General features: G+C 39.6%; 2 protein-coding genes across 2 annotated transcripts; both read right to left on the bottom strand.

Moving 5' to 3' along the window:
* Positions 1 to 257: 257 nt before the first annotated feature.
* LOC110956787 (serine hydroxymethyltransferase, mitochondrial-like) lies at positions 258 to 12,471 on the bottom strand. Its single transcript, XM_022202497.2, has 12 exons — positions 12,318 to 12,471; positions 10,397 to 10,585; positions 8,296 to 8,375; positions 6,467 to 6,667; positions 5,121 to 5,202; positions 4,885 to 5,007; positions 4,574 to 4,713; positions 3,095 to 3,257; positions 2,840 to 2,939; positions 2,326 to 2,481; positions 1,974 to 2,081; positions 258 to 1,461 (listed from the first exon to the last, which is right to left on the bottom strand). Exons 1-12 carry the CDS (start codon positions 12,348 to 12,350, stop codon positions 1,334 to 1,336), a joined length of 1,503 nt encoding a protein of 500 aa, XP_022058189.1. The 5' UTR covers positions 12,351 to 12,471; the 3' UTR covers positions 258 to 1,333.
* A 79-nt stretch (positions 12,472 to 12,550) lies between these two features.
* On the bottom strand, positions 12,551 to 18,079 carry LOC110956788 (neurexophilin-4-like). Its single transcript, XM_022202498.2, has 2 exons — positions 17,682 to 18,079; positions 12,551 to 13,812 (listed from the first exon to the last, which is right to left on the bottom strand). Exons 1-2 carry the CDS (start codon positions 17,736 to 17,738, stop codon positions 12,988 to 12,990), a joined length of 882 nt encoding a protein of 293 aa, XP_022058190.1. The 5' UTR covers positions 17,739 to 18,079; the 3' UTR covers positions 12,551 to 12,987.
* Positions 18,080 to 20,841: the final 2,762 nt, after the last annotated feature.

Here is a 20,841-nt window from a genome sequence, read left to right as displayed (position 1 = left end):
GTTTCTTCGTGCACAAAACTCCGATCAGACTCTATGTTCTTGTTCTCGACTCGTCCCTATAATGTGACAGGGGGAGGAAGGGACCAAAAGGAAATTCCAGCAGCTTAACATGGATCAAGTGTTTATGAAATGTGAAGAAAACTCCTCCCTCCTTCAGCTGTAAACATAAATCATCCGCCTGTGTGTTGGGAGTTATGTAACAACACAGAGAACAAATAAAGGAGCTCAAAAATGTCAGAAAACTCAACAGACGGGGAAACATTCAGGCTCAGCTTTTATTGCAATTAAGAAGTTCTTTTTATATACATACAGTGTACATTCTTCACTTTAACATACAAATTAAAGGTGCAATGATTCATAATGTTTCTCTCTCACACACAGAAGAAACCCTAAAAACAGAATGCTGTGGGGTTTGGATTCCTGCTGTAAAGTTTCCCAGGCTGCAGGACAAAACCCGATAAGAGCTCTAGAACAGGATTAGAGACCAAATACCTCCAAACACTTCTGGGTTTGGGCGACAAACAGCAGAAAGAAACGCAGAAAGTCCAGTTGCTGCTGAGTGCCGGCTAGTGGATGTTACTGAGCAACATTTGGACCCTTTAGTACCATTTTTGTTGGAAAATAACCACGATTTTCAACCTCATTTCCATCTCTATATCCATTAATATCAGTTTGTCAAATGCTCCAATAAATGACAAAATATACGATTGATAATTTAACACCAAGTCTTTCTGGTGTTAAATTCTTAGAGTAAAACATTTAAGTAATTGTCTTTTTTTTCAAACATTACACAAGCCAGACAAAAAGGAAATACAAAACGACAAAAGCATGAGACAAAAGACAAAAGTCAGACAAAAAACATTGAAAACAAGAAAAAATATTTTTTTTAAAAATTAGCAACAAAAATACAACAAATGAAACAAAAACAAAAACAAGGCAAAAAATGACCTTAAAAAGACTTTAAATTACTTGTAATACTCATTTATAATATCAGACTTATTATTAATTTATTATTACATTACTATCATTTGCTATAAACTATTTATTCAACTGCTTATAAATGCTGAATAAGTGTTTGCATATTCATGTTGTTGTGTGTGATAGTGGGATTATTTTACCGTCTTCTAGCGTCTATTTACCTGGCAGCTTGCGTTGTGTGACTTTTACTATTTCTTCCATTGATTCATTAGTTTTTTAAAAGTCTTTTAGCAGATTTAGCGTGATGAATCAAAGCCTGTTGCCACGACAACATCATCGGAATAAAGCGAGACTATGGCAGTGGAGGTCTTCTGAGGACATCTCTCTGTGATGTGAGGGGGGGGAACGGTGGGCTTTAGTGGTCAGTGAATCCCGGCATAGGGAAGGGCCTGGCGAACAGCTCCACCCGCTGGCGGAGCTCTGCGATGCGAGACACCGTGTCCGGGTCCTCCAGCAGGCAGGACTTGAAGCTAGCAAGGTTCCCTAAAGAAAAAATGCACCATCGTAATTCTTTTCTGAAGTATGCTAGGTAGCTATAGTGACATTTTTAACCTTCCTGTTGTCTTCATTTATGGACACCAAAAAATATTGTTTCCTTGTTTGAAAAAAATCTGAAAAATCTGAAACAAAATTCTCCAAAGTTCTGAAAATTTGCAAAACCTTCAGGAAGAAAATTCCAATAATTCCTTAAAAGTTTTATTTTTAAAAAATCCCCAAATTTGGCAAGAAAATTCTTTAAATATTTTCAAAAAATGAGTAAAAATCTTCCAAAAATCAATAATATATCTGAATCGGTTACATATATACCAGTAAAACTTCTAATATTTGCTTTAAGAACATTCAGATAAAAATCAACCAAAATCCAACAAATTTCGCTGGATTTTGGTCGATGAGCGTTAAACACGTTATCAAGGATTCACTTTGGCCATAAAACATCAGAACGCCCTAAAGGAGCAACATAAGTTCACACAAAGCAAACATAAAACCCCTCTCACCGGTCTTCTTCTTCACATCCAGAGCAATCTGAATCCCTTCGTCGATCAAATCCACGACCTTTTCAAAGTCTGCCTCCTTAAACTGTCGAGAGGTCAGAGCCGGAGCTCCTGTGGGAAGAAGACGTGAAGAAGACGTTTCAAAATGACAATCCCGGTCCGATGAAGAGATTCTAACTGGAGTGTTTTTTTAGAGACACACTGACAGACAATAACAGACACAAAGGAAACACAGACACATCACAGAGGCAGACACTGCGAGCGAGAAGAGAGGCTTCAGGTGAGAAGACTGACTGGCTGACAGATTCAGTCCAAACAGGCTTCGTTCCTGCAGCTACTTTCTAAACTCCACTACCGAGTCGGAGTCCTCCTGGAGTCAGGGCGCTCTTGTCTCCGGGACACGTGTTCTTGTTGGCGGTGATGGACACCAGCTCCAGGACCCTCTCGGCTCGGGCGCCGTCGATCCCACGAGGTCGGAGGTCAACCAGGACCAGGTGGTTGTCAGTTCCTCCTGAGAAGAGGAGAAAGTTTAGAGGATGTTTGACATATTTCCCTCCACCCAAACCCCAGACAATGAGGAAAGTCGCTGCTGCCTCCTTAAAATTCCTCTTTTTTTCCATTCAACTGTCAACTGAAGGTTGAACTTTCCCAGAGTCATAAAAACAGAATGCAAATGAGGTGACAGTGAGGCAAAAGCAGTTGCATCAGGTCTTTAAAGAGGTGGAAAAGCAATACTAGCTCTTATGCTGAATCTAATTTCAGAGTCGGGGAAAGAATGCAAGGTAAAAAAGTATTTTTTACATTTTCATTTGTGTGAAGTCATACGTGTTTGTAAAGACATAAAAGCAACATACAAAGGGCCTCAGTACCTGACACCAGGGTGTAGCCTTTCTTCAGCAGAGCGCTGGCCATGGCTTTGGCGTTCAGCAGCACTTGAGCGATGTACTGTTTGAACATCGGAGTGGAAGCCTGCAGAGACACAAATTAGAGAAAGACGATATCAGGATCCTCCAGACGCTGCAGGACTCATATGTTTTAAACATGAGCCGCTGAAATTAAGGCTCTGCAGAGTGTTTTCCTGGAGGAGTTTCTCTCTTATTTTTGAGTGAAATGAACATCTGGACCTGTCTGAGTGCGACCGCCACCCCGGCGATGGCGTGGTTGTGAGGTCCTCCCTGGAGAGACGGGAAGACGGCGAAGTTGACCCGGTCCTGGAGGTCGTAGAGGACCTCACGGCCCTTCTTATCCACAGAACGCACACCTTTCCTGAAGAAGATCAGCCCAGCCCTGCAGAGTGGAGAGAGGAACAGATGTACTCAGTTTGAAAGGTCACTTTTCACTAGCAAGGACCAAACTATCAATTTAGTACAACAAATATACTTTCAGTTATTTAATGCCTTGTTTTAAGACCTTAAAAGAGCAATTCTTTACACTAACAAACTGGCTGGAATTAGTAGAGGAGATTCTTTCTATGGAAAAACTGACTCATTACTTAAGAAACAAAGCAAAGTCTTATCATCAACGATGGGAAAAATGGACTGACTTCCAAAAAAGGATGACGGATTACACACCACATGACACGTAATAATTTGGATTTTTAAGCATAAAGAGCATGTGTGCCCCCCCTGTTCTAACTGTGTCACTATGTTTTGTTGTGTTTGTATTCTGAAAATTATAAATAAAAAGTTGAAAATAAAGAGCAATTCTTAGAAACAATGATGACCCAGTTTTCATTTGAAAACTCTGCTGTCACATTTTAGTCTGGACGATGCAAACGTTTATGTTCCATTTGTGACTGCTACTATCACATGACTGTTTCCTGGGAGAAAAGAAAGACATAAGCTTTTGTTATCTTCATATTATGGCCAATCTATAATTGACAGACTTCTGAAGTCCATGGGATGTATCTGCATACATTTTAATTAAAAGTAAAAAATAATGTTTTTATCTTCATTATGATCATGTTTTATAAATCCCATAATTATTTATTATGGAAACAATCACTTATTAATAAAAAATGACTGGATATCCCTAAAATGTCAACTAAATAACGTCTGAATTTAACACCAACCACCTTCTAATGAGCTAAACTATAATAAAATGAGCTGATTCAGAAATAGTTTGGATTTTGTTCTTTTATTAAGTTGAGATAATCACGACAGATATTTCTTTTTTGGCTATATATCACATTTTATGTGGAAACCAACAAATTAAATCCCTTTCCTCTAAGTTCCTCATTACAAAAACACCTCTCCAGGAAGTGTGTTAATTCCAGATCACATGACCTGCTCATTTTGTTTGTTTTTGGTCATTTTCAGTCTGTTTTGTGGGCATTTTAGGTCTTTTTGTGGTCATTTTGTGCATTTTTGTGACCATTTTCTGTCTCACTGAGTAATTTTGTATTTTTCTGTGGTCATTTTGTGCATTTTTTTTGTCATTTTGTGCATTTTTGTGGTCACTTTGTGTCTTTTTGTGGGTCTTTTGTGTGTCTTTGACTCATTTGTTTCCTTTTTTGGACATTTTAGGTCTTTTTGTGGTCATCTAGGCTTTTTTTTGGTCATTCTGTGTTACTTGGTCAGTTTTTGTGCTTTTCTCGTACTCACCGTGCTCCTCTCAGAGACTTATGGGTCGTGGTGGTGACCAGGTCAGCGTACTGAAAAGGAGAAGGAACTGTTCCTGCTGCCACCAGACCGCTGATATGAGCCATATCTGCCAGCAGGTACGCATTCAGCTCCACACACAGCTGGAACACACAGACAGAAATACTTTTTAACTCAGCATATTCCTCCTTTTTTTAACCGCGCTTTCCTATTCTGGGCTTTAGGCTGTTAGTAAACTGCATTTCTGTAGAGTTAACAGTAAAACTTCTACATTAGCATACAACTTTGTGGTTATAGTTCCTGGAAAGAGACACCTTCTTCATGCGTGAATAGTCGATGAGGCGAGCGTAGGCGCTGGTTCCTGCTATGATGAGTCTGGGTCTGAACAGACGAGCCGTCCTCTCCAGCTGGCCGTAATCTATCAGACCTGTTTGAGGCTGAGACACGGAGAAAGCGTTCTCAGTCTCACATCTCATCTCATTTCTCGGGGAGAGCAGACGGACTTTCAGGAGCTCGTGTAAGTCTTCATTTTTGCTCAGAAGTTACTCACGTCTAGCTTGTAAGGCATCGATTCAAAGTAAATGGAGGTGGCCGAGATCCTCTTGGTGTCCGTCATGTAGCCGTGGGTGAGGCTGAAATTTGATTTGAAACTCTGATTATCTCAAAAGTTGAGCAGATTCAGGGTTATACGACTTCTTCTATGACTTCCTACTTATCCTGTAGTTTCATTTAGCATCATCTTACATATGAGTAGTGTTTCTATACACTCAAATATGCTAAAGAATGATTTTATTTATTCTCAGAAGCATGTAAAGGAAATCATCTCATCATATAAAGACCAACTTGTCCTTATATTATCTATGATGTTGACCTTTAGAGAAGACGAATACCCCATTGTCTGTACTGCTTCGCTTTATATGCTAAATACATTAAATAATTCTCATACATTTGTATTAAAACCTTCTGCCAGCTCCCAGTCAGACAGCATGTAAATTTTATGCAGAATATTTGACATATAGAACTTGCAGGTCTGCATTCATTTTTAAACTTTATTTTTTGCATTTTCCATTGTTCTGTTATTAAAATTAGTTTATTGCCGAGAAGATGGCGTCACACTCTAGACCTGAACGCCTCAAAACAGCATCCATATTCATGTTCCAGAATGTCAGAACCACATACAGACTAAACTGAACAGTTTCATGCTACATTTAGCAAATTGCAGAAACTAATAATGCACCATTTGACACGACTAACATATAATTTAAGAAAGCATTATTATTAGATCAGTTGTCAGTGTGGTTTGTTGTGTTCCAGCATAAAATAACATGTTTGCTGTCTGCAAAAACAGCAGCTATTTAAACTGAAATGTCACATTTATAGAAGATATCAGTCTCCTAGGTTTCAAAATTTGTTGTTGTCTTAGTAACCTAAAGTCATATATTATTATTTTTTCATCACCTTGGTGTCATTACTGCTCTGTTTTGACAAGCAGTCATTGCACATGTCACTGAAACAACAAAACAAAGTCCATGGAAGTTCTGTAATTTGAGCCTGAGATGCCAGCAGATATGGAGTCACAGGAGTGCCACATCAAAATGTAAATAAATAAATAAATAAATAAATGTGGAAATATGAAGAGAAATAAATAAATAAAAAGGAAAATTTTGTCTTTGCTTTTACCTTTTCTGTTTTTTCCTTTTATTTATTTATTTATTTATTTATTTATTTCTCTTTATATTTCCACATTTATTTATTTATTTCTCTTTATATTTCCACATTTATTTATTTATTTATTTCTCTTTATATTTTCACATTTATTTATTTATTTATTTATTTATTTATATTTGATGTGGCACTCCTGTAACTCCATAAGCAGATGGCAAAACGTTCACTCACTGTCCCCCGTCGGGCAGATCCAGGCCCATGATGCGGTCGTGAGGCTGCAGGACGGAGGTGTAGGCTGCAAAGTTAGCGGGTGATCCGGAGTACGGTTGGACGTTGACGCCCCACAGGTTGGGATCCAGGCCGAAGGCGGTGAGCGCTCGCTTCTGGCACAGCAGCTCGATCTGATCCACCACCTCTGCACCTCCATAGTACCTGAGGACGGCAAAAATACTGATCATCTGAAGGTAGCGTAGATGATCACACTGTCTCATTTTATATCACATGCAGTCATATAAGTTTGTACAGATATTGCATTGTATCATGTTTTATTGAACCATTTAATGCTTTATTGGATCGGGCCACTTTCTGTTTTGTCATCTTTTGTTTTCTTGTATTGCATTGTATTATATTGTGTTGAACTGTACTGCGTGTTATTGTTTTGTATTGCACTGTGTTGTTGTCATGGTTACAGTGATGCTGTGCTGCTATCTCGCAATGATACAGAAATCTTTAATAAATCTCCACGTTTGTCCAAAATTATTAGAAATTCGTCCAAAACTTGCTCAAAAAATCTTGTTTTCGTCTTCACGATCCGTCCAAAATGAGTGAAACATCTAGAATGGCTTAGAAGAGTTCCAAAAATGACTAAAAACAAGAAAAAAAACACTTAATCAGTGGAGGCAGCTTTTAAGAGGAAGAAGGTAGATATGGAGATTGAAAGACAGAAGCTGAGCAGAGTGGATGGAGAACCAGAGCTGGTCCAGCTGAAGTGTTGTGTAGAGGTTTTGTTGTAGAATCTGAGGCAGACAGTGAGGGACAAGGCAGACGAAACTGTTAGATCTAGTCAATGGAGATGGTTTAGAAGAAATAATAATAGTTGGGGGGTGGAATAGAGGCGGTGAGGGAGTAGCCCTCTCCTTCACTCTGCTTGCCCCGCCTTCTTTTCCCTCCTCCAATGGGCAGAGATCCAGGAAGCGGAAGTGTAGATAAGGTGGGGGCGTGGCCTGTTAGAGTCCCTCTGGGACCATGCAGCCATCTCAGGTGAGTCTGTGTCTTTGTCTTTTCCTTTTGCTTCTTTTTTCTTGTTAGGCAGCATTAGCAGTTAGTGATTTGGTCCTTACATCCCAGATGAAGTCTGCTTGTATAGTGTCTGTCTGTGCAGAGCTTCGCTGAAGTAGTGAAGTATTTTAGCAATTAGCAATCAGCATGTAACACTTGCAAGTTTGGCTGCCTTGAATAGTTTGTCAGTGGTAAGTTTGCTTTGGACATGGCTAGCATTAGCATTTAGAGGGGCTTGGAGAGTTTATAAATATAGTTTCCTTGCCTTTTTTTTTAGCAGTTGGCATTAAGTATTCAGCATCTTCCACTAGCGAACTGGTAGCATCTGGTCCACCTGGAACATCTCCTAAATGGGCCTGGGTCAGCTGAACGGTGCTGGTTGGATTGTGTAGGAGAAGTGTGAACTGGCACTAAGGCGGTGAATCTGGGATGCCAGAGTTCATCTTAGCCTCCTGGAGGTGTTGTGGGACTAAATAGGAGAAAAAGCATTGAAGGGAGGTTTCCACCTGATGACCCCCAGAGATGTTAGAATCGCTGCTCTCTGGTGTTATAGTGATGGATCAGGGGTCCTAGGGCCTTCATGGAGTGGCATCCTCTTTGTTTGGAGCATGAGTGTCTTGTGTTTAAACTAACAATAGAGTTTCATGCCCACAGTTCTGGGAGCAACATTCTCAAGCCTACTTTACTCACATATTAAAGTGAATCTTCACGCAACTTCCTGCTACAATCCTTGAAATAATTACAGCGACAAAGTTTGGAAAGTGTGTTTTCAGTGCAGCTACCTTTGTCCTGGGTACCCCTCGGAGTATTTGTTGTTCAGACAAGAGCCCTGAGCTTCGAGCGCCGCACGGCTGCAGAAGTTCTGACAGGGCAAACAAGCACAGTGTCAGCATCCACACACACTGTACTTCTGCTTATACATTCAGAACACTGTCACCATCTAAATATAACCTTTATTTACCTGGAGGATGGGAGACTGAACACCCCTGCTCTGTTTCAGCAAGAAAGTCTGAACCTGACTTATCCAGTGTGCCTTTAATTCCACTATAAGCATTTCTCCTGCAAATACCAGCTACAGTGATAAATGATTACAGAAGAATAATCAACATCTGCTAAAATAGCTGCATATGTATTACCAGTGGTTCAACACAGCCTCTCATGTAACCTACAACTGTGAATTAAATGAGCTTAACTAAAAATCTAAATGCATTAGAGGTTTTTAAGTCAAATTAAAGGACAAATATAGCCAAATGTAAGTGGTGCTGAATCCCCGTGGAGCTCAGCGCTGTGTCAAATGTCAGAGGAGAGACGGAGCTGCAGAAAAGGAAATGAATGTAAATGAATTTTTCTCCCCGTCTCGCTGTCTTTTTGCTCTCCCACTCTCACTTCAGCTCATCTTTTCCGTCTCTCTCTCTCTCTTTCTGTCCTCCCCCTCTGCCTTGTTATTATCCTAAACCTGTCACCGCTCAGGGATCCCTCAATCACTCCGCTGGGATTTAAAACCAGCCCCTCGTGTGACAAAAATCACTTTCTATGACATTTTAGAAGAAGACTATCCTGGCAAACACAAACTCACACATGCATGATCATCCCTCCTCCCTCTGTCTCGACTTAAAATGTGGAAATCAGTGGAAGAAATCAGAGTAATAGGATCATTTGACTGTGTTCCTGAGGAGAAAATAAAAAACAGGGGCTCTCCACCGGGAGTCGGCCTGCAGCGCCGAATGACTGACAAGAAGATGAAACTCTTTCAGATGTCATTGTGACTGATAGTGCTGTGGATTCATAATTGCTGCAGAATAAAAGAATGAAAGCAGCCTTCTTTTCCCACAGCTTCCACTTAGATGAAATCAGTGACTTGGATGAGGAGGGAAAGAAGAGCAAAGCAAAGGAAATCTCAGAGAAGAATTCTAGAAGCTGAAACTCTGGTGACTTGTGGTCCTTCTGCAGTTAAAGCTGGTATTTTTTCTGTATCTTCTACTCTTAAATCCTCAACACCTCTGTGTGCAGAGGAAAGGATATGAGCAGCATCAGCTCATCCTTTATATTCACCAAACAGCTACTATTCCACGGACCAGGAGTGCAAATCACAAATCACAGCATAGTACCATATGAATAACCACAACTCCCTTGTTTGTTTTAGTGCAAAAATGTTCACATTTAAGGAACTATCTTTTCACAACATTTAGTCTCAGGTATCTGGAACTGAACAACATCGGATTTTATGATCAAAATGACGAAAGTCAGACAAAAAAACGACAAAAAAAACAAAAACAAGACAAAATGTTACAGAAATTAGACACAAAATGGTAAAAGAACAATCTAGTATTTTACTTTCTGAACCAAACAGCTTGTCATGGTCTAAAAATTATTTTGAATTTATAGTTTTACTAATTTACAATCTGCAGTTAATGTCTTCTCTGTAATTTTTACACTTTGAGGGCCGGATTGGACCCTCTGGAGGACCACTTTTGGACCACGGGCCTCATGTCATATCAAAAATGTGAAATTTATGTTTGTTTTTTGGCTGGCACAGGATCATATACGCACAATATTGAACCAACAGCTCGGATCAGGAGAGGATATTCACCTGGGACACTGAACAAATACGCTTCATGTCTCAAAACACATCTGTTTTTTTAGCAGTTAATTCACACACAGACTCCATGCATTAGGCAGTACGCCAAGCAAATGTTTGAGCAGTCACTGGTGGTCATCCCAGTTCACAGAAGACCTGCATCTGAATGTTGTTTTTGCATTTTAGATAACAAATCGATGAGAGTATAGAAAATGCAGGGTGATCTTTCCAGTTGTTCCTCTCTATTTGAGCATATTATGATGCTCTGATCGTGCATTTGTGTACATATTTGGTTTTTTTTTTACCTCTGATGCGATGAGCTCCAGCCCCCGGCACTGCCTGTCCTTCTCCTGCTGCAGGAGACTCCACATCTCCGGGTCGTCCTGGGCCAGACTCTCCTGTCCCGTCCAGCCGCCTGCCAGGCCTCGTCTGCATGACTCCCCGGTGATCTGCCCCTCTCTGCCCAAATGCCCCGAAACCCTGAGGGCGAAGGGCTGCAGTATGGGGCAGTGGATGAACACACAAGAGTAATTTCAAAAAAAGTGTAAAAATTACAGAGAAGACATTAACTGCAGATTGTAAATTAGTAAAACTATAAATTTAAAATAATTTCTAGACCATGACAACCTGTTTGGATCAGAAAGTAAAATACTAGATTGTTCTTTGTTCTTTTCTCATTTTGTGTCTCATTTTTGTAATATTTTGACTTGTTTTTGTTGTTTTTTTTGGTCTGACTTTTGTCGTTTGTCTCATGTTTTTGTCGTTTTCTTTCTCGTTTTTGTCGTTTTGTGTTTGCGTCTCGCTTGTGTTTTTGTGGCTCATTGTCATTTTCTGTTTTGCTTTGTTTGTTGTTTTGTCTGTTGTTTTTGTCCTTTTGTGTTTTTTTCAGTCTCATTTGTGTTGTTTGTCTTTTTGTTTTGTTTCTCGCTTCTGTCTTTTTTCATCTCATGTGTGTCATTTTTTTGTCTCGTTTTTGGTATTAGTCCATTTTTTGCCACTTTATAACTTTTTTGTCAAATTTTTTGACTCTTTTTGTTTTGTTCTGTGTTGTTTGTCTCATTTTTTGTTGTTTTTGTCTCATTTTTGCAATATTTTGCCTTGTTTTTGTTGTTTTTGTGTCTTTTTTTGTCTGACTTTTGATCATAAAGTTAAATATTTTATCGTTCAGCTCCAGGTGACTAAATGTTGTGTTCCTTTGTAGAAACTCTGTGATCTGAAAGTTGTAATGTGGAAATGATAAACTGAGGCTGAAATTGAATTTATTTTTCTTCACAATTTCAGGTTGTTCATGATGTTTAGTAAAAAGATAATTCCTTACATGTGAATATTTTTGCACTAAAACAAAGGAACCATTAGGAGTTGTGGTTATTTGTAGGTTATTATGTGTGGGAAGACCTTGGAGACACTGTGTTTTATTTCTTTATTTCTTCAACTTGCCGTTGTTAACAACTCGGAGTAGTTAATAAAAACCTCTTGAGGAGACAAATACCGAGTCACAGGGTGTGATGCAACTCTCCATTGTGCTCTAAATTGTCTGTGCAGAGTAAAAAAAACTTTCCGAGGGCTTCTTTTTTGTTGTTGTTGTCCAAGATTGCTCCTTTGGTGTCTTTTGAAACCCTCATGAAGAGTGAGCCTGTGCAAAAACACTTTCATCACTCCAAATTACAATACTTTGCACCAGGGCTTTGGAAACAGGGGAGTTAGAATAATGTGTCTTTTGATGTTCTAAACAATCCATTAAATGAAAGGCAGTGAAAAACCAAACGTGTTATTCAACGGAGCAGTTACGGGAAACCTTGGACATGAAAAGTGTTCGCTAGACTCGCAGTAACTTAGTTATCAGGGTATTGTTTGTTGAAGCCAGCTTGTAGCAGCAGGATAGTTATGCAACTGTGTGTTACTTTGGCCTAATAGAGAGATTACCGTTCAAGCATAAATATATGTTGAAGTAAGCCTCCTTTCATCTTTTGTGTTCATTATGTTTTCCAAACCTTCGGTATAATAAGTCTTGCATAAAGCACAGTGGTGCGCTTTTCTGCTTTGGACTGACAAACTGAGGAACTGTACATCTCCAAACCAGACGTTTCCACCAGCATTCTGGTGACCTGAGGTGACAAGCCACCCTAGTTAGCAGTAACGAGTGATTTACATGCAGGAAATAAAGATCTTCCAATGCAGATACTGTTATTTAAAAAGTTCAATTAATAATTAAACAAATGCACTTACCCGCAGTGCTCGCCGTAATGATAGAGAAAGCATGACTGTGACGGCCGAGTGCTGGGCAAAGCAGAATAACTTCCACGGTACAAAGGGTGAAAGTAAAGTCAATCCTGGACAGCAGCCAGGGACATGCGTACTCTGTGTCAGTGATAAAAGTGACTACCTGCTTCTCCTCAGTCTGTATCAGAAACATCTAATCACTTACAGATACCACACAATAAACAGGCAAGAAATGAATGTCTTTGCACAAAAAAAGCACTTGAAGTCAATCTGTGTGTCAAATACCACAGATAGTTCCGTCTCTAAACATATTTATATTTATATACATGTACAGTATTTTTTTTCATTACTGAGTTAAGAAATTATCACATTTTGGATGATTCCTACTGTACACTGAGAGAACAAAAGCTGACAGAACAAAGGAAGGTATTTTTAAAGACAATGCGTCACGTTTTGGTTGATGAATGAAGCTTCAGACGGCACAAAGCTCCCGTTTTAAAAGTCATCCTTATCGCGTTATGCTAATAACACAGGCTTTGGCTTAAACAGCGCTCACTGATGAGGGGAAAATGCTTTTTTTATGTTTAAAGTACGTAAAAACAGTCAATCTTGAAGACTGAACACATGATGTTGAAGGATGCATGAAAAGTCAGTGTTTGATTTCTCAGCTTCTTCATCATCCAAAGTGCTGCTGGTTCTGCTCCGTCTGGAAGTTGTGGTCCGGACAGACTTTCTGCACCAGCCTGTAGTCCGTCCCAGTAAAGGCGATGAAGATGCATATGACCTTAAAGGGTTTGGCGCAGATCCAGGCGGCCTGGGATTGGGTGTTTTCTGAGTAGCAGGTCTGTCCCGGGTCGTACATGCAAGGCTTGGTCTTCTTGGACCGGTTGGTTCTCTGGTACTCGATCCGACAGTTGAGTTCAGTCACCGTCATCACGTCCACCTGATGTTTCTGCTGCTCGGTAGGAGTGGAGGTGGTGGACTGAGGGGGGAACTGGGGCGTCAGATCCGGAAGCAGAACCGAGTTTTTGGTGTGAGTGCTCGGACCTGCGGGATCCAGAACCTCCCATCCTACGGCTTTGGAGGGCGGGACGATGCTGACGGAGATGTTCCCCAGCCGGGACGAGTTGTGGCGGAAGTAGACGCTGAACGTCCCGTTGATGTGGTCCACGATTTTCCCCGTCACCAGGAGGCTGAACTTCAGCGTCTTCACGTTGAAGTAGAAATCGCCCCAGCCCAGGATCTTCTTGGCCTTCGGGGACGTTTTGGCGGGAGGTTTGGATTTGGGCGGAGGACGGTACAGATACTGATCCAGAGCTTGTGAGACGTTCTGAGGCCAACCGTACGGGCCCAGGGACCCGTAAGCGGGTGTTTTGTGTTTGGTGGAGATGACCTGTAAGTCTTTAGAGATGTGTTTGACCTTCATTGATGCTCCCCCTCCTCCATCCTCCTCCCTCCATTGGTGGCTCTGAAAGTCCAACGGCTTGGATGTTTCTTGGACCTGCAGAGAGAAAAGTTTGAAGCACTTTACTCAAAACCAGAAGAAAGAGCCTATTCCTGGTGACCTACACTGCAAATTATTTCACACTTTCAGTCATTGAGTCTTCAGATATCAGTCTACGTGGACAAAGTAGAGGACATTGGAAAGAAGTGTTAAAATTCAACTCTTTTGTACTGTGGTGCACATTTCTATTTCAAATTATTATCTCAGAACCCAATCTCTGAGCCTGACCAGGTACTTCTATCAGTGAGAGATAGACTCATAGTTTGTTTGCTATGAGAGACGTTCCTTTAAAGCACACAAATGAGCAGCACAACTCTGCTATGGAATGACTTTCGCTGTTAATGCCTTGGGGAGCCCACTCACTACATCTCGTCTTATTGTGATTTGAAAACAGCGAAACAAAGGTTGATTATATAAGAAAAAACTCATCTACAGTTTAAAAGCTTTCCATAAATTTGCATTGGGTCTGAAGCTGCAGTTTGACGTCTTCCAAAGTTGCACTTTTTGGGCACAAACTTTCCTTATTGTTTTTCAGAAAGCCACCCAGTGGTCTGTGGATGCAAACACTACTTTATCATCTAGTTCACTCTAAGTGGAACCATCATTCACAAAGCGACTGTCATGCTGTGTTGAAGGAGACTTTGAACTAGCAGCTGAGACCATAAACTCATTTGGAAAATATTTAGTTAAGTAACAAATCAAGAAAGAAGTAGGAGCATTTACGTGCTTCTATACAACCAGAAAGATGTGAAGAGATGCAGGTTTAAGTCACTTTTCAGTTCAGGATGCATCATCAGTTTTTATCTGCAGCAGATGGATAAACTTACCAAACATTCTTACACAGAATAACGATTTAGTCCCTATTTACTTCCATATGAAGGAAGGGGGTCAATCTATAACTGAGGGACTTTTGAAGTCCATGGGATATGTCTGCATACGTTTTTATGAAAAGTTAAAAAAAATTGTTCATTTTTCTCACGTCTTTATAAATTCCATCATTATTTATTATGGAAACAATCATTTATTAATAAAAAATGACTGGATATCACTAAAATGAAGGACAGTTTGAACGGCTAAGGTAGCGGATAATCGATTCCAATAATTACTCCTCAGGGTGTCGGGTCTTCGCAATGAGGATGACTTGAAATTGACTGCGATCAATAGGTTATCTGCTTCAGGCAAGGACTACAGTGACACACACAGCCTCATGCTGCTATCAACACATTCTAATTTCACTGTCCGTCGTCACTCCTTGTTAAACCTCTCAGTCCTCCTTTCACCTTGATAATGGACTGAATCTGTCTGTTTATTAATCAATACACTTTGAATAGAGAGCGATGTGGTCGGTCACCGATGAACACATCTATAGCACATTATGTAAGAAAACGGTAAAAAACACAAACTGCTTCCAGCCTCTGTTTCATATTAAGCTCTGCCTCAGCTGTCTTCCCTCTTTAACCTTTATCATTTAACCTTTATGCTAACTTCAAGTCAATAAAATGAGTGAGGGATTAAGCTTTCACCTGGATTACAATTTCATACACAGAGCTCACGAGTTCACGCTTTATTTGCTTCATATATTCCACGTCTGCTTCTCCGTCCACGTCGCCTTTCCTGTTAATGTTCTTTTTATGTAAATGCACCGTATAAAGGCGTCTCTCTCCATCAGACACACACTCATATATATATTTAACACGCCTTTTCCTGAAATCAAACAAGATGACAAAGTAGAGCTTACAGATTATATGTGAAACTTGTGCAGCACATCAACATGATGTCCTAAGCTGCTTTACCTTCTTTAGATGAATTCTCAGTGTGAGAAACACGCTTCGGATCCGTTTGCAGAAAGATTTGTTGCAGCTAATTGCTTAAATGTTAAATATTTTACAGCTGTTTTGTGATTTTAAACATCCCTGACAGTCTTTCTCAGTTATAAGAAAGTTGGACTACAAAAAAATATAAAAGGCTGTGAAAATTAAACGCATGCTTACGACTGATGAAGCAGCTTATTAAAGCCAGCCAAAATACTCAAATCCCAATAAATCAAGTCATTAGTGAGGATGTCTGTGTGGCTGAGAGTCTGCAGAGTTGACACATAGAGCTGTGATGTGTTCTCCATCTTTAAATATTAATCGCTAATAACTAATTGGATACCGAACAAGTGCAGGTGAATCTGGGTGTCAAACTTTATTTTCTCTCATTAAAATCCATTTTTTAGCGTTAAAGTGGATGCGTGTGGGAGATGGGTCAAGGTGTTTTTTTATTTGTTTGCTATGCCTCCAGAGAGTTGTGCAGAAAGTTCTGCGCACTCGTTGTTTGGGACTTGATTTCTATTTTCATCATAATGTGTCGGAGGCAGATGGAGGTTTAGGGTTATTCTCGCTGAGAGCTCTGAATAAACAGCTCCCAGGATATCATTATTTCTCACCAACAAGTGGGATCCTCATCACCCCTAACCACCAGCCCTGCCATCTCCTGTAAGCGAGCGAGCTCCAGCTGTGCCTATTGTTACAAGCCTAAACCTGCAGCTATGTGCTGTTCTCACCTCCTCTAATTGGAGCCCACAGTGTGACAGCCGTGTCACCGGCTCAGTGTCAAGATGCCAGAGCAGCGACTGCAACTGAGCAGCAGTGTTGGATGCAGGCAGAACACACGTGCAAAAGCACCTGCAGAAGCAAAAATAAAGTCTGAGACGCGTCAGAGGAGTGTTTGCCTTTGTTGAGGACAGTAAAAAAGATCCTTAATGTGTCTGTTTTGTTCTGATTTAACAGAAAAAGTTTCCTAAGCCCTCAGGGTGGTGAAACTTTTATCCAAACTGACAAAGACTGCAGTCATTCAGTTCAAGTAATAAAGCACAAAATGAAGCTGCTTTGAGGCTTGTACTCGACAACTTCGGTGCTAAAGTTAGAGATGCTGCAGCTCAAAGTTAAGGAAGTTAAATTAAAGACAAGAGAGCAGATTAAATTACAATTATGCCTGAAAGAGAATTGCAGACCACAGGAGTGGAACAAATTAAAATTGTCAGGGTGGCGTCTGAACTTCACCGTCTAATGGAATAGTCAACTTTGATCAAGAGCAAAGACAATCTTATATAATGAAACACAAAGTCTTGGTGGAAACCAGAACAAGACAAAATTATAGAATGGCGTTACTTTAAACCGACAACTCAAAAAGGAAAGTATGGTTTCACCTGCTTCTGAGGAAGACGGCAGATGGAGTCCAAACATGTCAGCGAGGTAAAACCGGTTTAAAGTAACGCTATTGTATAGTAAAAACAACAAAATGAACATAACACAACTAAGACAGAATTAGATTCCTTTTATTCTGGACAAATAATAAAAGCATGTCCAGACTTTTACAGAACATTTTCAAAGTGTGAAAATCAAACTCAAGTCAGCTTTAGTCAATTTAATCCTCAAACAAGTCAATTAAATTCTGATTAGCGTGTCAGGTTCCCCATTATCCTTTAATATCTGCTACATTTTTCATCATTTTTGTTCAGTTTTCACACTCAGAACAACACATAGTTTAATTTTAAAAAGAACAGCAAAGACAGAATTATCATTTAAAACTCTTATATTTTACAACTGCTCTATAGTTCACATTTGTTCAGTTCTCAAACTCAAAACTAACACATTGTTCCATTAAAAAATATTTAAAAAATCCAGCTCGGTTGTGCAACAGCGCTGCAATATGATGGACAGTGGCAGAACCAGAGCAGGAGGGAGCATAACTACTATTAATACCTACTTGTTTCACTAATAAGCAACATATTCTACAGGGAATTAACGCTCTCCAAAGCCACAACAACAGTACGGTGTAATAATAAGGAGCCTCAGGAGCAGAAGCAGCTAATCTGAACTCACCGACGAGGGAAGGAGACACAGACAGGTGATGGCAAAGTTCAAACACAGAGCCCTCATTCTGCGGCAGCGCTGCTCCGTCCGGAGGGTCGGGTTGTCTCTGAGGCGAATCTGCCCGAGCAATTTACCGAGTTAGAGCCGTCTCTTACTTCCAAAGTAGAGGAGGCATGATTCCGCAGCGAGAGACTCAAAAAAAAAAAAAAAATCCCCAAGATCTGCCGGAGTGAAGAAGACTCAGCTTGGCTCTGCCTCCCACCGTCTATCCTCTGTCTCTCGCTCTCTCTCCTGCTGTGTTTTGCTTTCTCTCTCTACACCTCACACACACACACACACACACACACACACACACACACACACACACACACACACACACACACACACACACACACACACACACACGAACTCGACTTCACGTGATCAAAAATTAAAACAAAGCATCGCCTCTGCAACATGAAGCTCAGTAAGGAAACCACCAGGGAGGACAGCTGAATTTTGTTGTAGGCTAATTGATATCAGAAATCATGTCAGGCTAAAAATATTCACACAAACACACACTTTGTTTCTACATCCCTGTGAGGACACGACGTTGGCATGATGCAACCATTAAACCACATGTGGACCCTCAGAAAGCATCGGGTCCCCAACGGGTCGGTGTGCAGTCAGGGTCAAGTCCCCATTAGGATGCAAACACAACGAAACACACTTTAGTACGACTCATCATCAACCCGGGGAAAGGTGCTCTCAGGCAGGTACAGTCTGACAGCCCTCCCTGCTGTCCCTGCATACTTTAGCCACAGGGAGGCTGACAAAATGACAAGAGCTCTCTCTGGGAAACGGAAATAAAAAATACTGACAACCAGTGAGATCCACTGCTTCAGCCCATCAGTGGAAACTCGAGCCGACAAGTCAGAACTAACCGAGCAGATGAGTTGTCTTAAAAGCAGAAATATAATAAAATAGTCCTGGAGCCCGGATCTCCTGCGATGAACCCCACACTACAAAAAAAATCAGATTTTTTTAACCTTTATGATGTTCTTAATGAGTCATAAGAGTGAAATAAGCCATTCCCAGTGTAGGTTTTTATTTTGCATTTTAATCTACATGGAAATGTGATATTTTCTACTAATTTTTGGTTCTTTTTTACCAAAAATCAATATAGCTATTGGAGCCATTTCACTCCTGGCAATCACAACATATTTTAAAACGTGGAATCTCTACTTTACAAATATAATCATATTGTTCAAATTAAACCACTTTCCACTAAGTTCCCCAAAACCTGTCAAAGAAGTGTGTTAATTCCAGATCACATGACCTGCTCATTTTCAGTCCGTTTTGTGGTCATTTTGCGCATTTTTTCTAGTTATTCTGTGTGTCTCTTGTCATTTTGTGTCTTTATATGATAATTATCTGTCTCACAGAGTCATTTTGTGTTTTTCCGTGTTCATTTTGTGTCATTTTTTTGTCATTTTGTGCGTTTCTGTGGTCATGTATCTTTTTGTGGCTGTTTTGTGTGTCTTTGTGCTCATTTTGTATTATTTTTGGCCGTTTTCAGTCTGTTTGTGGGTCATTTTGTGTATCTCTGTGGTTATTTTGTTTCTTTTTTGACATTTCTTGTTTTTTTAACCTTACATTTTAATTTACCCAGAAATGCGTTAATTTCCACTAATTTTTTTTTACTAAAAATTGACATAGCTATTGGAGCCACATCACTCATGTTAGTCACAATATATTCTACATCATATTGGAATCTCTAGTTTACAAATATAATCATTGTGTTCTTATATTTGTGTTACAATAGAAATGACATCATATAGTGACAGCATATCTCAGAGTTCACTTAAATTTTAGTATTTTCTGATGTTTTCCTTAACCCTCGTGTCGTCCTGCAGGTCAAACTGACCCGTTTTAAAGTTTGAAAATGTTGAAAAAAAATATTTTCACAGTGAAACTTCTGATGTCCACATTCTCAGTATTTTTGGAAAATCTCTGAACATTTTTTGGTGGAACAAAATAAATATCTAAAGTGATTACATATATATACGAATATCACTGGATTTTGGTTGATTTTTATCTCAAAGAAAACATTACAAGTTTTACTGATATATAGGTAATCACTTTAGAAATTTTTTAAGATTTTTTTGGAAGATTTTAACCCTTTTTTCTGAAAATATTTACAAGAATTTTCTTGCCAAATTTGGGGGATTTTTTTTAAAATAAAACATTTAAGAAATTATTGGAATTTTCTTATTGAAGGTTTTGCAAATTTTCTGAAATTTGGAAAAAAAATTGCTAAATTTTTGGATTTTTTTCAACAAGGAAACAATATTTTTTGGTGCCCATAAATGAAGACAACAGGAGAGTTAAGAACATTCCCATAAAAATCAACCAAAATCCAGTGATTTTTTTGTGAATGTTCTTAAGAAAGATTATTTTTTTACATTTCATTTTTTTTGCACCAAAAGTATTCAAAAATTTCCCTCTAATGTTGAAAATGTCTCTGTGAAAAAAAAATAAAAGTCTCGCTGTGAGGCGACAGCGCTAACCACCGACCCACTGTGCAGCCCCAGCTGTCTTACAGATTTTTGAAAATATAAATTTAATTTCTCTGTTTAGTCATGTGACCAAAGCAGATAGAATCGCTTCCTTTTGCAAACTGTTTCCTGAAGATATTTCTGCTGATGATGAGCTTCTTGTGTCTGGGTTAATGAAGTGGAGAAACTGATGCAACTTGTGAAAGAGGTTAAGATTCGTTTTTATTATTATCTGCAAGTCAATCAGACATGTGTAGGAATGAATTCAGCAGCATAAAAATATCGAGGAGTGGAAGAGGCTGCACTGTCTCGTTAGAGGGATTTGGTAAGCATCCGTAGAAATGAACTCATGCAGGTTAATTTGTGAGTCACCTGTGTGAAATTTTCCCCTCACATTACGTTATCTGTTTCCACACAGCGCCAGCTAATTTATCACTATCATTTTCAGGTTTGTGTCCATGTTGTCGTACTGTGGATGACTTGTTTAGACTCCAGTTTAAACTCTAACGAGCAGCGGTTTAACATTCATTCAACGAAGTAAATGTGCCTGAGTACTGTAGATAAGTACAGTTGTAATGTATGTGTACTTAACTCGAATATTTACATATAATGCTACTTTATTCTTTTTTCTG

Source organism: Acanthochromis polyacanthus, chromosome 6 (assembly GCF_021347895.1).
Source record: "Acanthochromis polyacanthus isolate Apoly-LR-REF ecotype Palm Island chromosome 6, KAUST_Apoly_ChrSc, whole genome shotgun sequence".
In the NCBI taxonomy this organism is placed as follows: Eukaryota; Metazoa; Chordata; class Actinopteri; family Pomacentridae; genus Acanthochromis; species Acanthochromis polyacanthus.
Note: the sequence above shows the minus strand (reverse complement) of the source record. Positions and strands in the feature narration are given on the sequence as shown.

Bases quoted from the DNA above. Each gene is read 5' to 3' on its own strand.
- LOC110956787 (XM_022202497.2), bottom strand. From the start codon at position 12,350: ATGCTTTCTCTATCATTACGGCGAGCACTGCGG. The intron at 3,258-4,573 runs GTGAGTACGAGA...TCCACTCTGCAG, and splicing joins AAGTCTCTGAGAGGAGCACG to GGCTGGGCTGATCTTCTTCA. The intron at 2,940-3,094 runs GTCCAGATGTTC...GTGTCTCTGCAG, and splicing joins TGGCGGTCGCACTCAGACAG to GCTTCCACTCCGATGTTCAA.
- LOC110956788 (XM_022202498.2), bottom strand. From the start codon at position 17,738: ATGAGGGCTCTGTGTTTGAACTTTGCCATCACCTGTCTGTGTCTCCTT. The intron at 13,813-17,681 runs GTGAGTTCAGAT...TTCTCTCTGCAG, and splicing joins TGTGTCTCCTTCCCTCGTCG to GTCCAAGAAACATCCAAGCC.